We start from the raw sequence: 14,423 nt of genomic DNA, 5'->3' as shown, positions 1-14,423 counted from the left end.
AGAAGACAGAGCATGAAAAAAAACCATATGATTTTGTAGGGATAGCTTTCTTTAGCATTGATATTTTGAAAGACATGATTGTTTGTTGGGATGCTTGAGTATTGATGTCTTTATGTCAAATTATAGACTATTGCTTTGAATCACTTATGTCTCAATATTCATCCCATGACTAGACATATGATCAAGTTTATGTTAGCTAGAATTCCACATCAAAAATTATCTTTTTTATCATTTACCTACTCGAGGACGAGCAGGAATTAAGCTTGGGGATGCTGATACGTCTCCGTCGTATCTATAAGTTTTATTGTTTCATGCCAATATTATACAACTTTTACATACTTTTGGCAACTTTTTATATGATTTATTGGACTAACCTATTAATCCAGTGCCCAGTGCCAGTTCCTCTTTTTTGCATGTTTTTTGTAACACAGAATATCCATATCAAACGAAGTGCAGATGCAATAAAATTTTATGGAGAATTATTTTGGAATATATGTGATTTTTGGGTGTTGGAATCACCGCAAACGGAGGCCCACACAGGGCACAAGACACCAGTGCACCACCCATGAGCCAGGCACGTGGTGGTGGGTTGTGCTCACCTCGTACGTCGGTTGGAGCTCTACTTCGGGTGCAAGGAAGCTTATATCCAGAAAAAAATTGTGTTAAAATCTCAGTGCAACCGGAGTTATGGATCTCTCGAAATATAAGAAACGGTTTTCGGCCAGATCTGGGGAACGCGAAACAGAAGAGAACAGAGAGGGACATCCAGTCTCGGAGGGGCTCCTACCCCTCCACCTCCATGGAGGCCATAGACCAGAGGGGGAACTCTCCTCCCATCTAGGGGGCAGGCCAAGGAAGAAGAAGGAGGAGGGGGGCTTTCTCCCCCTCGCTTTCAGTGGTGCCGGAGTGCCGCCGGGGCAACAATCGGGACGGCGATCTACATCAACAATCTTGCTACCGTCAACACCAACTTTGTCCCCCTCTATGCAGCGGTGTAACACTTGTTCTCCCTGCTGTAATCTCTACTTAAACATGGTGCTCAACTCCATATATTATTTCCCAATGATCTATGGTTATCCTATGATGTTTGAGTAGATCCGTTTTGTTCTATGGGTTAATCGTGATCTTGGTTGGTATGATTGTATATTTTATTTATGATGCTGTCCTACGGTGCCCTCCGTTCTTGCGCAAACGTGAGGGCCCCCCGCTGTAGGGTGTTGCAATATGTTCATGGTTCGCTTATGGTGGGTTGCGAGAGTGACAGAAGTTTAAACCCGAGTAGGTGGGCTATGGTGTATGGGATAAAGAGGACTTGATACTTAATGGTATGGTTGGGTTTCACGACCTTAATGATCTTTAGTAGTTGCAGATTCTTGCTAGAGTTCCAATCATAAGTGTATATGATCCAGGTAGAGAAAGTATGTTAGCTCATGCCTCTCCCTCATATAAAGTTGCAAGAATGATTGCCGGTACTTGTTGTCGATTGCCTAGCAACAAATAACTTTCTTGTTGACACAAACCCTTTTACTAAACACCTAACTTTTATTATCTTGCAAAGTACTTCTAGTTTTATTCTTGCAAAGTAGTTCTAGCATCACACCTACAAAATAGTTTCATACTTGTTTTCGGTAAAGCAAACGTCAAGTGTGCGTAGAGTTGTATCGGTGGTCGATAGAACTTGAGGGAATATTTGTTCTGCCTTTAGCTCCTCGTTGGGTTCGACACTCTTATTTATCGAAGAAGGCTACAAACGACCCCATATACTTGTGGGTTATCATAGCCCCTGAGACTATGTTCGGTTTTGGACAAAGCCGAACAAAGGATCAAATGAATATCTCAGAAGGTGACATACATATCTATTAAATATACGGGCTTCCCTGTTGGCGGCGACCGCTCAGGCCGCTGAAGTTTCCGAGCTCAAACGAAAACTGAAACTGGCTGATGATGACCTCGATCGTATTAACAAACGGTTTGATGAGGCACAAGGTACATACTTGTACGATTGAAATATATTCGAGGAGTTTTAAGCTAACACACTTGCTTGTGTAAATGATTTGCAGGTAGTGCGACCGAGATCGAGACTCTCAAGGGAACCTTGTCGCAAGTCCAAGAGCAGGAGCGGGAGAGTAGAGGGGCCGCTGATAAAGCGGTTGCAGATTTAAAGGCTGACCAGGCCACCCTCCGTCAGTATGAGGAGAGGGTGACCGAAGTCGAGCAAGAGCTCAAAGATGCTGCTTGTAAGTGTGGGGCCTTGGAGAAGGATAATAAGGCTCAAGAAGTCGAACTCTCCAAGGCTCTCCAAGAGGCCAGGGAGGCACAGACAGAGTCCCGGGCGGTGCGCGAGGAGATTAAGTAGACTGAGCAGATAGCGGCTGGTAAGCCCTTTCTTTTGCAGAGTAAATTTGGCAGTCAAGAATATGCCCCGCTTACTCGCTTGTGGAGTTCTCCAGATGCGTTTGCGGATCTTCCGGGGAGCGCCGCTAACGCTGCGAAGTTTTTCCGGGCCCAAGAGGGGAACACGACGGAGAAACTCTTCTGGTCGCAATACCTGGCGCAGGAGCGTCCAGCGCTGTTGAACGACCAGATGATGCAGCTGGTGGAGTTGCATAGGATGTCCAGATTGGCCATGAAGGACATCATAGTCCAGTTATGGCCAGCCGAACCCATTCCTGGCAGCTACTTCGGCTTGGTCAGGCGGCTTACCGACGCCCTATCACGAATTGAAGCTGTTAAGAGCTCTCGTGTATTGAGGGTGCCCGGATGTCCTTTGCCCGCGTCAAGATGCATTGGGCAAAGATGAAGGCCACCGTCGTAGTAGTTGGAGGGCCGCCCGAAGGCAAGGACTATCGCAAGCCGGAGCGCTATTTTGAAGATGTCCTAGAAGGAGCCCGTTTAATAGAGGGTTAATTCTCGAAAGATATGATATTTGAATGAATGTATCCGGGCTGTCCAGACTTTATATTATGAAACAAGGCCTTTCTATAATATGCTTGCTTATCTATCTCAAATTATTTTCCTCATGTGCAGTCGTTTGTTGTATCTGAAAGTTTGCCAGTCGTCGACTTCAGCCCCCACGCAGATACTATGGGGGTGTTCGGAATAGCATGTGACCACTCTTGTCCCAACGTCTTGGTCCGTAAAGGAGGTGATCGTGCAGCGAACTAGGCAATCAGACTATGGAGCTTTACCACTCTCACTTAGCCATAGGAGTTTGACAATGGGATTATAGGCTTAGCCCCTGGTGTTGTTCGGCTATCCGAATTTGGGTGCTTTAGAATCCTCACCGGGTGAAGGCCAGTCCTTCGTGTAATACGGAAAAATTGTGAAAAGATTTAATAAGTCACCGAACCACTGACCAGCTCTCGCCATATCATGACAGTCAGTTTTCGGCTTTCTCTACTGAGGTATTTGATCGGACGAGCCGGAAACACAATCGCAGTAGTTCTACCATTACTACCTTAGTCGAACAAGCGGAACGTAAGGTGGTAACCACAGGAGCCGGGCAACCCAACTATTGACCAAAGACATGATTCGGAGCCGATGCATATAATGCGGCATTCGGGACACCGAAGTGTACTATAAAAGTGTTCGGACTTTTTGTTTTTCAATGTTTGTGGCCGAATAAAGCCCCTGGCAATTGAAGCCAATGTGTGTATGTCAATCAGTCGTGAAGACGGAAACAGATTATGGAATAGGCCAATACCGAATAAGCTAGGACAAAACTGTTTCCGCTATATTCTGATTGGTACGTCAAACGTGCTCTTATAGAGAATGCCATAATCATCAAGGCTATTTTACATGCCAAGAATTTGGGAACAAGGGAAAGCTGTATACAGGTCCTAAAAAATAAGAGGTGGTCTTGAAGATCCTTTGGACACTCTGCCGCACGTCTGCGCCACTTTTCACCTTGGTGTATGATCCTTTGAGAGGATCAACGGCCGATTATGCATAGGGGACCTGGAAAAGGGCCCTTGGCACCATCGAAAAAGTGATTTGGGTTGTAAAGAACCTAAAAACAAAAATAAGAAGAAAAGGGGGAGAATATGAGGGTCCAAATAGCGTTGAGCCGTATTATGGACTTTTGTTTATAGTGTGCCTCCGTCCTTACCCATGGTATTTTTAGTGCATAGTTATGTACGCGCGGTACATATGATGCGATCAGGTTGGGGTTTTGACAGAGGATGAATTGCTAATCTAGCTCTAGATGAGCCGGACTGTCATTCTGCAGGGTGGACCGGACTCGCTTGATGGTGTCCAGGGGCTTGACTGCCGATGTAGTATTCGGCTTGATAAGGCCACCCTGTACTTCAGCTGCGAGGGCCGCGGTATGCTCCTCGGTACGGAGGGAGCGCTCCATGTTTCCATTGACTGTTATAACGCCGTGTGGTCCAGGCATCTTGAGCTTCAGATATGCGTAGTGCGGGACTGCATTGAAACGGGCGAAAGCGGTTCGTCTGAGCAGTGCATGGTAACCACTGCGGAAGGGGACGATGTCGAAGATTTAATCTTTGCTTCGCAAGTTATCCGGTGAGACGAAGACTACCTCCTGCGTATTGACCCCGTGCAGCAGGCCTCTACACCGGGTATTACTCCCTTAAAGGTGGTTTTGATGGGCTTGATCCTTGAGGGATCGATACCCATTTTACGGACAGTGTCTTGATAAAGCAGGTTAAGACTGCTGCCTCCGTCCATAAGGACTCGCGTGAGATGGAATCCGTCGATGATAGGGTCGAGGAACAGTGTTACCGAACCTCTTGACGAATACTGGTCAGATGGTATCTATAGTCAAAAGTGCTCGGGCAAGCCGACCATGGGATTGAATTTTGGGGTGACTAGCTCTATGGCGTAAACGTCCCTTAGTGCGTGCTTGCACTCCCGCCTGGGGATATGAGTGACATAGATCATATTCACTGTTTTTGTCTCGAGGGGAAATTTCTTTTGCCCCCTGTGTTTGTTGGGTGAGGCTCATCATCATCCTCGCTAGGCGGACATTTCCCCTTATGTTCGGTGTTTATCTTACCAGCCTGTTTGAAGACCCAACAATTTCTGTTGGTATGATTGGCAGGTTTATCTGGGGTGCCGTGGATCTAGCAAGGCCGATCTAGTATTCGGTCCAAACTAGATGGACCATCCTTGTTTCCTTTGAATAGCTTCTTCCGCTGACCGGGTTTAGAGCCACTGAATCCGGCGTTGACCGCCATGTCTTTGGTATCTTCATTGTTGCTTCGACGCTTGTGTTTGTTGCGTCGTGGCCTGTCGTTGCCATCTCTGGCTTCGGAGATGCCAGGGTCGCTGGTGCTGTTGCTTCTACGAGCTAGCCAGCTATCTTCTCCCGCGTAAAAGCGGGTCATAAGTGCGGTGAGGGCTGCCATAGACTTTGGTTTTTCTTGGCCGAGATGTCGGGAAAGCCACTCGTCACGGACGCTGTGTTTAAAGGCCGCGAGGGCTTCGGCATCCGGACAATCGACAATTTGGTTCTTTTTAATTAAGAACCTGGTCCGAAGTTTCCGGGCTGACTCTCCGGGTTGCTGGACTATGTGACTGAGGTCATCAACGTCCGGAGGCCGGACATAGGTACCTTGGAAGTTGTCTCTAAAGGCGTCCTTCAGGTCTTCCCAGCTACCAATAGATTTCTTTGGGAGGCTGTTTAGCCAATGTCGTGCTGGTCCTTTCAGTTTCAAGGGAAGGTATTTGATGGCGTGGAGATCGTCACCGCGGGCCATGTGGATATGGAGAAGGAAATCTTCAATCCATACTGCGGGATCTGTCGCGCTGTCGTATGATTCAATGTTTACGGGTTTAAACCCTTCTGGGAACTAGTGATGCATTACCTCGTCGGTAAAGCATAAGGGGTGTGCGGCGCCTCTATATTGGGCGACGTCACGACGAAGTTCGGATGACATCCGTATGCGGTTTTCGGCCCTGGTGAGGTTATGCCTGTCAGGCCAAGCTTGACGGCCGTCTTCTCGTGTTGGGGCGCGTCCCTTTGATCCATAGATTGATCTTGTTTGGCCTGCTCTATTACTCAGGTCTTGTCGTAGGTCGTAGGTGTATCCTGGAGCCGCTATCTCTCTGCCCTTACGGCGAGGTGGTGCGGGTTGGTGTTCGGCGTAGGTGGCCGCTTTATCTCGCCCACGCAGTGGCCGGTCTGGTTCATCAACGCGCTCATGTTTCGATTGTTGGCTCAAAGGCCTCGTTGTCGAATTGTGGCAGTAGCCGACGCTTCGGATAGCTCTTTGTTAGGCGTTGTAGGCCATATTCTTCGGCAGCTAGGACCTGTGTCCATTTGTCGTTGAGCATATCCTGTTCGGCTTGGGGCCATTGCTGCTTCTTTTTTAGGCTTCTTGAAGTGACTATTAGTTGGCGCTTGAAGCGCTCCTGCTCGAGGGGTTCCTTCGGCACGAGGAAATCTTCGTTGCCGAGGCTGACATCGTGTTCGGAGAGCGGTAGATAGTTGCTATCCTCCGAGTCCTCATTCTCGACCGGACCGTCGGGGTTAACTTGCCCCTTCTCCACATCGCCCTGTCCGGATGTGGGCTGGACGGGGGCTTCAGGGTCTTCGGCACCCTCCGGAGTGTTATCATCTCCGGTGCCGGTATTACTGTCTTTGCCACGACACGATTTTGAGCGGCGTCGCTAGCGTCGACGCTTCGGTGGAGCCTCAGCAGGTTTCTCCTCAACCGAATCCTTTCTGCCTTCGCCATCATCTTCTTTGGGTGTATCCACCATATACACGTTGTATGTGGAGGTGGCCGTGCAGCATCCAGTAAACGGCGGGTCTTGGCCTTGTTCGTCTCTGGCATCGTCGTCCACGCCGTCGATGTCTTCGGAGGTGTAATCCAGCATGTCGGTTAAGTCGTCGACAGTGGCTATGAAGTGGGTGGCGGGTGGGACGTAAAATTCCCTGCTCCCAGCCCCTGATTCGGGCTGGGCATAGTTCGGAGGTGATTCCTCAGTAACAGCGAGGGACCGCATTAAGTCTAGAGCCTCATTTAAGGGCGAGGATTGAACGGGGAAACGAGAGTCCGCGAGGCCGGCCGGGGCGAAGGCCTCTTGGCCATGCTTGCTTGGCATGAACTTCGAGAGTTCGGGTCTGGAGTCTAGGGGCGAGTCCGGCCTTTCAGTGATAGGAGGAACCCGGTCTGATTCTGAGTTTGCCATGGACACAATCGCCTCTAGATCTTCAATAGTGTGGTTTGCAGCGGAGAGTCCGGTGGGCTCCAAACTCCCATCTTCGGACCGTGGTTTGCTCCGGATCTAAGGCCAGAGCGGTCGTCGGGGCCGCGAACCCTTCGAAGATCAAGTCTCCTCGGATATCGGCGACATAATTTAGGTTCCCAAAATTGATCTGATGACCAGGGACGTAGCTATCAATCTATTCGAGGTGGCCAATTGAGTTGGCACGCATAATGAAGCCGCCGAACACAAAAATATGGCCGGGGAGGAAAGCTTCCCCAAAAACGGCATCATTGTTGATGATCAAATGAGCCATCGAACCTTCTGTTGACGACACAGTGGAACTCTCAATGAAACCACCAATGTCGGTGTCAAAACCGGCCGATCTCAGGTAGGGGTCTCGAACCGTGCGTCTGAGGATCGAAGGAAACAGCAGACAAGGGTGACGCGATGTTTACCAAGGTTCAGGCCCTCTTAATGGAGGTAAAACCCTACGTCATGCTTGATTGTATTTGATGAGTATAGGGGTTACAAGAGTCGATCTACCTCGAGATCGTAATGGCTAAACCCTAGATGTCTAGCCTATGTGATTTGTCTTAGTCTCTATGGACTAAATCTTCCGGTTTATATATACATCAGAGGGGTCTAGGGTTGTACAGAGTCGGTTTACAGAGAAAGGAAATAATACATCTAAACGCTAGGCTTGCCATCCACGCAAATGAGAATCCCATCCGGACACGGGGAAAGGTCTTGTGCCTTGTATCTTCACGGCCCACCAGTCCGGCCCATATCAAATTGTCCGGACACCGGAGGACCCCTTAGTCCAAGACTCCCTCAGAGGATGGGGCGGCGAGGTGGCGCTAGCCGCTAGCCGCGGGGGGAGGGGGGGGCAGGCAGACGGTTAGGCCTGGGCGGGCCTGCGGCTGTGCAAGGAAGAAGAAGCCAGAGGTAGATGATGAATAATACCGCGATTTATTTACAGTCGTTGGATGAAGATCAGATGGTCTAGAGTAGAAGTGACTGATGAAACTTTTTTTCAGGTGCGTGATGCATAGTCGGTCTCGAATAATAATACACCTTAAGATTATCTTTTCCATACAATATTTTCTGTCTTCCATATAAATGGCAGATTTTCTTGTACTTTAGTCGTAAAACACATTCAGAAACTTTGATCATTTATATGTTCGCTTCAAGAGATAAACGTCCACATGTCTCGCAGCTTATTTTCTGAAATTACATAGTACAACTACACACAATAGCGTGATGGTAAAACAGTGTATGTGTATATTACATTCTTCCGGTTCCTCCTAGTGGATATCATAAGGAACCATAACAACCGTGGTTGCTTCTTAAGCTGCCATGAGAGCTTGGCACGGCCTGATGTAAACACCGATGGAGTCAAGCAGCCAGCCGGAACGTCCCCAGAAGCCTACGATGCATCCATTCGCGGCCGGGATGGAGAAGGGAGTCCCGGTCTCTTTGCCATATGGCCCGTATGTTCTCCCCTTGTCTGTACGGAACGTCAGCGAGGTGACAACCACTGCCCGAACATAGCTGCAATGCCCATAAGTCCCCTCTACTGCGATGAGCTGCTCATCTGATGCAAAGTTGATCTGTTCGTAGGGCTAAAAAGAAGGTCTCGGTTAGGAGAGTCCTACCGAAAAGGAAAATAAAAAGAAGCCAAGTTACCATCTTATACTCCCTTCATTTTTATATACAAAGCCACAATCAAAATTATAATTTGCAACTATACAAGGCCACAAACACTAATCGAGACAAAATTGATAATATTCATCTCGTACTAGCAAAGGAGGACATTAATTATCCCTTGCATACATGTGGGTGTGAGAAGTTTGGCTTGCGTGCGCCTCATTAATCATCTAAAAGGAGTGAGAGCATTGACTTATTGTTGGTGGTATAGAAAAATATGCATTAATTAACATGACAAACAAGGAGACAAGCTAGCTTGCAATATTGGCTTAAGTACACATTTACTTTTGCCTTGATACCTATAATATGGGTTTGTGGCCTTGTATACAAAAATGGAGGAAGTGATAAGTTCTTCGTAGACACGAACGGGTCTATGTTCGTCAAGAAAAACGGCCATAGTTAATTGTACAGATATTTTTCATCGGAGTATATTCCAAGATGAAATATACCCAAATGTTTGTTAATTACTAGTAATAATGTACGTGCAATGCACGTTTATATTAGGTAGAATAGGATATTAGTTACGCGTTATATTAGGTAAGGTATATCTATTACATGTTGGTATTTGGTAAGATATCAATTATTTTTTTCACAGGAATGGTGGGATATTTATTATATGACAGATTTCATGGGATAGTGTTGAGTCAAAACATGTTTATAGTAAATGGCAATGGTAGGTAATTAGAGCGTTAAACGTGTTTGATGCTTGACATTGGAGCGATTTAAACTGCTAGATAATATGATTTGACGGTCGAGATGATTTGGATCTGCTCTTTTGGGTCTTTTATATTGGTATAGATATAGATATAGATATAGATTAGTGTTGCAGTAGATGTAGATAATTTGTTATATACCAAAGGTTTGCCCATCTCATTACAAATCCAAAACATCTATGCTTATTTGATGCACTTACCGTTAAACGAGCTCTACTTTGGCCACCGCCTTCTGCTCGTTCCAGCGTCAGCTTCACCACGGGCTCGTCTGAGCTTTGGTAGAAGGAATGGATGGCGTCGTCGGTGTACTGCAGGGTGACACTGCGCACGCGAGGGGCGCTCACCCCGCGGCCGCCGCGCATGTAGAAAGGTGCCCCGCCGGATCCTCCCCACGGCCCGACCTTGATCACTCCTCTTCCTCCCGGCCTTTTCTCGTCAGTGATCTCGTCGGAGAAGTTGCTGTGCCTCGACCACGGTCTCGCTGCTGCTCTTGTGTGGACGTCATCCCTGACCCTGCTGTTCACTTGCGTGTAGTTGGCAACTGGCATGGGCTGCAGCGCTGACTCGCGATCCGCCGCGGCCGCCCTGTTGGCTCGTGGTGAGAGCGAGACGCTCGCGGGGGATGATGACAGTACCGCAGTTCCGTCACCCGCACCGGCGAGAGCTCTGCCTGACCGTCCTTCCCTGTGATTACCACCCCAGAACTCCTGAATTAACCATGGATATAACTTAGTTCCATGATCCATCAGCTTGTGAAGTCCAAACCAGATCGAGATGGTTAGGTAAATCTATGTGTCAATATATGTTTTTTGTAAGATCTGTCGATATGTGAATACACGATCACCTTTGCGAAGTCCTTGGCGAGGCCTCTGAAGCTGACGCTGACGCGGAGGGTCCTGTCCGACGGCGTCTGCTTAGTCGTCGCGGAGCTGTCCAGTGTTCGGCCGAGTGCGGCGCCGGCGATGATGGCGCAGCTGTAGACGGACACGGTGGCGATGATGATGAGGAAAACAGTGGCTCCGTTGAACCGCGCCATTGCTAGCTAGCTCGACCTTGAATGGCCGATGCAGAGATCGGTCAGCTAGGTGCCCCAGCAGTCCAGCACTCGTGATGGACCAGCTGGGTATAATATGTGTAAACTGTCGGCCATCTTATTAGGCTAATTTGTCGCTGTCGGAGTGTATCTGTCAATCTGCCGGTTCCTCCACGACGTTCATCCACAAATCAACACAAAGAATAGGGATGCAGGCGGACGCCGGATGCATGTCGCTTTGTCAGTGTTAGGCTGGGGAGAATGCTAGTAGTATTATACTTTGAGTTCAGCATAGCAAATTCCGATGGATATCTACGGTGACAAGGTCTTCATCTCGTATGTTTCCGTGTTTTGTCAACACGTTCCCTTTCACCTAGCTAATTTAATCCGAGGTAAAGGTTCTCCTTGACATCGCAGTTAATCCTGAAAATTAAATTTTTAGATAGAACCAACTTGACCGGTTACAAAAGGATTCGAGAAACGATACAACATTGGTTGTGAGGACTGAGGACACATTTAGTCATGTGGTGAAGGCTAGCACTAGTAGACTAATATTGTCATTGGCGGTTTCTAAGGGTTGTAATCAGTGACGATTTTATGTATTAGCTGACCCCGCCAACTTTTTTGATTACTCCTTAATTTTATTCATATTTGTGCAAAAAAAAGATAATAGTTTAGCGGACTTGACACCATGCATTTTTGTGGTTGCACCACCATTGGTTGAAATCATTGCGATGCAGAACATGTTTTTTTATGAGCTCCTGAAAGAGAAAGTGCATATGAGGCAACCACTAGGATATGAAGATAAGTCTAAACCAAATCATGTTTATACAGGCACCACGTATGGTACTCTCTTCTTAGCGCAAAGCTCATTGATATTGAGGTTCACATTTTTCAAAGTTCATACATCACATTTCTTCTACTGGAAGAATGGGTCACTATATTTCATCTTATATATTATTAGTGAGAGATGGTAGCACGGGCTATCTTCAATCGGTATGGATGGCGGTCTCATAATAGGATAGGTGTTTAGTCACTTTTGTCCTATTTTCCAGCCGGTTGTGGCTATGATTTCACTTTGTCTTCATTTTTCTCTTTGTTCCGTTTGCGAGCTATACTGGATCTCAGACTTTGTTATTTGCCGCCACTTTTAATAATATGGCCGCATGCATCTTTCGAATGCAGAAGCCGGGGGTAATCCTCCTTTTTCAAAAAAAAATCATCTTATATATGTTGATTACATAATTGTGGCTAGTTTATCAAGGATGTTGTTGGTGCCTTGTTGTGTGATCTGAAGACTGAGTTTGCTTTGAAAGACATGTTTAGTCATGTGGTCAAGGCTAGCACTATTACATTAATATTGTCATTGGCAGCTTGTAAGGGTTGTAACCGTTGCCAGCCTGCAAGGGTTATAAACGTAAAGAATGGTATCTCTAGATGCATGTCACTCTATCAGTGTCAGGCTTAGGAGGGGGAAGCTAGTATTATACTTTGGGTTCAATATAGCAAATTCTGATGGGTATGTGCATTATGACACGGTCTTCACTGGTATCATTATTTTGTATGTTTTGTGTTTTGACAATTAGCAGTGTTTGTGTGCCTACAATTTTGTAAAACACATTAATCTTAGGGAGAAACTGCACTTTCGTAAACCACGTTAATTTCAAACACGTTCCCTTTCACCAATTTCAAAACACATTAATTTGAGAAAGCAACTACAAGGTTCTCTTTGGCATTGTAGTTGCTTTCTAAAATTAATTTTATATACAAACCAACTTGACCCATTGCAAAAGGGTTCAAACAGAATGCGAAATTTATTAAGATGAGACATTTAGTTATGTGGTGACGGCTAGCACTATTAGACTTTTTGCAGTTTCTAAGGGTTGTAATCAGTGGCTATTCTATTTGTTAGTTGGGGGGGCAGTTGAGCTAGTTGGAGCTTAATGTTCGTTTCTTGAAAACTCCCTAACTAACAACTATATAAAACACAAGTGTCTCCATCATGTCCTCCATGCCCCCATCGGATACATGCATCAGTGAAATTTTGCACTCTAAGATGTGTTTCCCCCGGTACCATGCCTCCTTCCCGCAACAGAATGGTCGTGTTCATAATTGCTAACTATAGCATCCGTGATATATAGTTGTGTCATGTTGGTAACTATAGCATGGACACCTAGGTAACTACATAAAAAGTGTGTTGGTAACTATAGCATATGCAGCTTTGCATAATAACCATCTCGATTATAGCATGAACAACCTCATAACAATTGTCACATGTTGGTAATTGTAGCGTGGACAACTGATAATTACTGGAGTATGGTTGTGCCATGTTGGTAACTCTATTTGGGGTGGCTAGGTAACTATAGTTATATCATGTTGGTAAATTCATCATGTACGGCTAGGTAAATATAGTTGTGCCATGTTTGTAACTATAACATGGCAGTTGGCAACTAAAGCTATGTCGTGTTTGTAAGTTCATCATGTGCAAGTAGGTGACTATAGTCATGTCATGTTGGTAAACTTATCCTGGTCAGTTAGGTAATTATAGTTGTTCATGTTGGTAACTTCATCCAGTGCAGCAGGATAACTATAGTTGTGACTGTTTTTCATGGTTTTTGGCTAGGGGGAGGGGGGTTCTCGGGTTGCTTCCCGTTTCTTATCTGTCCTTTTTCTGCCTTTTTGCTTTTTTTTCAATTTTTAATGTGTTTTTGTAAGAAAAATTGTGAAGAAAAATTTAAAAATCAATGATTTTTACATGATTCATGGAAATTTAATTTAAAATGTGAAAATAAAAATTTATAAAAAAACACATTAGCTTCCTAAAAATTTGTGGAAATTTTAGTTCTTTGTGAATATTTTTTAAAATTTAATAATATTATTGAAAAGGGAAATTTCTAAAAGTACATATTTTTGGTTAAAATTTTGAATATTGGTAAAATCCATGACCATTTGTTTGAAAATCATGCACATTTTAAAATTTTGTGAATATTTTAAAAAGATTTTCAATTAAAAAACTTACTACACAAAAACATAATAAAAATAGAGATATAGCAGCCCCTACACTAAATGAGCACCGACCACTGAGGGCATGAGTGTGTGCTACCTTGCGAGCGGAATAGGGGGACTCCTCAATCCACTACATGAGCAAATTCATTACAACCAAGCAAGGTTGAAACAGAGAAGGTAATATGGCAACTAAGTCTTGGGTTGATGATGTCAGAAGTGATCTTCGTCGAGATGAGATCTGCAAAACTTTTGGAAAGGTGGTGGCTCAGGCTTGGCTCAGGAGTGACAAGACAAGACAACCCAAACCCTAGTTCTTGAGAGGCCCCCGTCCCCCACTTCGCCTCCCGAGATCTTGCCTCGTTTCTTTGTTATATGCCTACGCGTGATTTCTGACCCACTCTGACTCTTGCAGGGCTCACTAGTGCCTAGTCTCACCTTCGCTCCTGACTCGTTTTGGCGACTCCCCTTTGCTCTTCATATTCCCCGAACTTGCAACCAGGCGTTAGAACTGCGACGTCGCTCATATGCCATCGTTGGCGCTGCCTATAAGCTTCTCCTCCATCATCGCCGTCTCTCTAGGGCATGCCAACTATATGGCAGGTATTGGACCTAGAGTGGACATATGGGCACCGATGGAGCTATGTCAGGGCCAACCTAGGTAGTGGCCCGCCCAATTCTAAAGAAAGACAAATTATAACTAGGCACAACCCACGTCATCTGACAAGTACATATAAACAGAACACACAACAGTTGATGGGTAAAAATTCATGAATTTAAAAAATATT

The 14,423-nt window shown here is 45.8% G+C and overlaps 1 protein-coding gene across 2 annotated transcripts; it reads right to left on the bottom strand.

Annotated features, from left to right (window-relative positions):
• Nucleotides 1-8,317: 8,317 nt before the first annotated feature.
• Nucleotides 8,318-10,731, bottom strand: LOC125553698 (mannose/glucose-specific lectin-like). Of its 2 annotated transcripts, none has more exons than XM_048717438.1 (3): nt 10,444-10,729; nt 9,800-10,306; nt 8,318-8,801 (listed from the first exon to the last, which is right to left on the bottom strand). In XM_048717438.1, the coding sequence occupies exons 1-3, from the start codon at nt 10,633-10,635 to the stop codon at nt 8,526-8,528; spliced, it is 975 nt and encodes a 324-aa protein (XP_048573395.1). In that variant the 5' UTR covers nt 10,636-10,729; the 3' UTR covers nt 8,318-8,525. The 2 variants fall into 2 exon arrangements, with proteins under 2 accessions (XP_048573395.1, XP_048573396.1); XM_048717439.1 differs by having other exon boundaries at nt 8,693-8,830; nt 10,444-10,731.
• Nucleotides 10,732-14,423: the final 3,692 nt, after the last annotated feature.

Source organism: Triticum urartu, chromosome 4 (genome assembly GCF_003073215.2).
Source record: "Triticum urartu cultivar G1812 chromosome 4, Tu2.1, whole genome shotgun sequence".
In the NCBI taxonomy this organism is placed as follows: Eukaryota; Viridiplantae; Streptophyta; class Magnoliopsida; order Poales; family Poaceae; genus Triticum; species Triticum urartu.
This window is presented reverse-complemented; position numbering and strand designations above follow the sequence as displayed.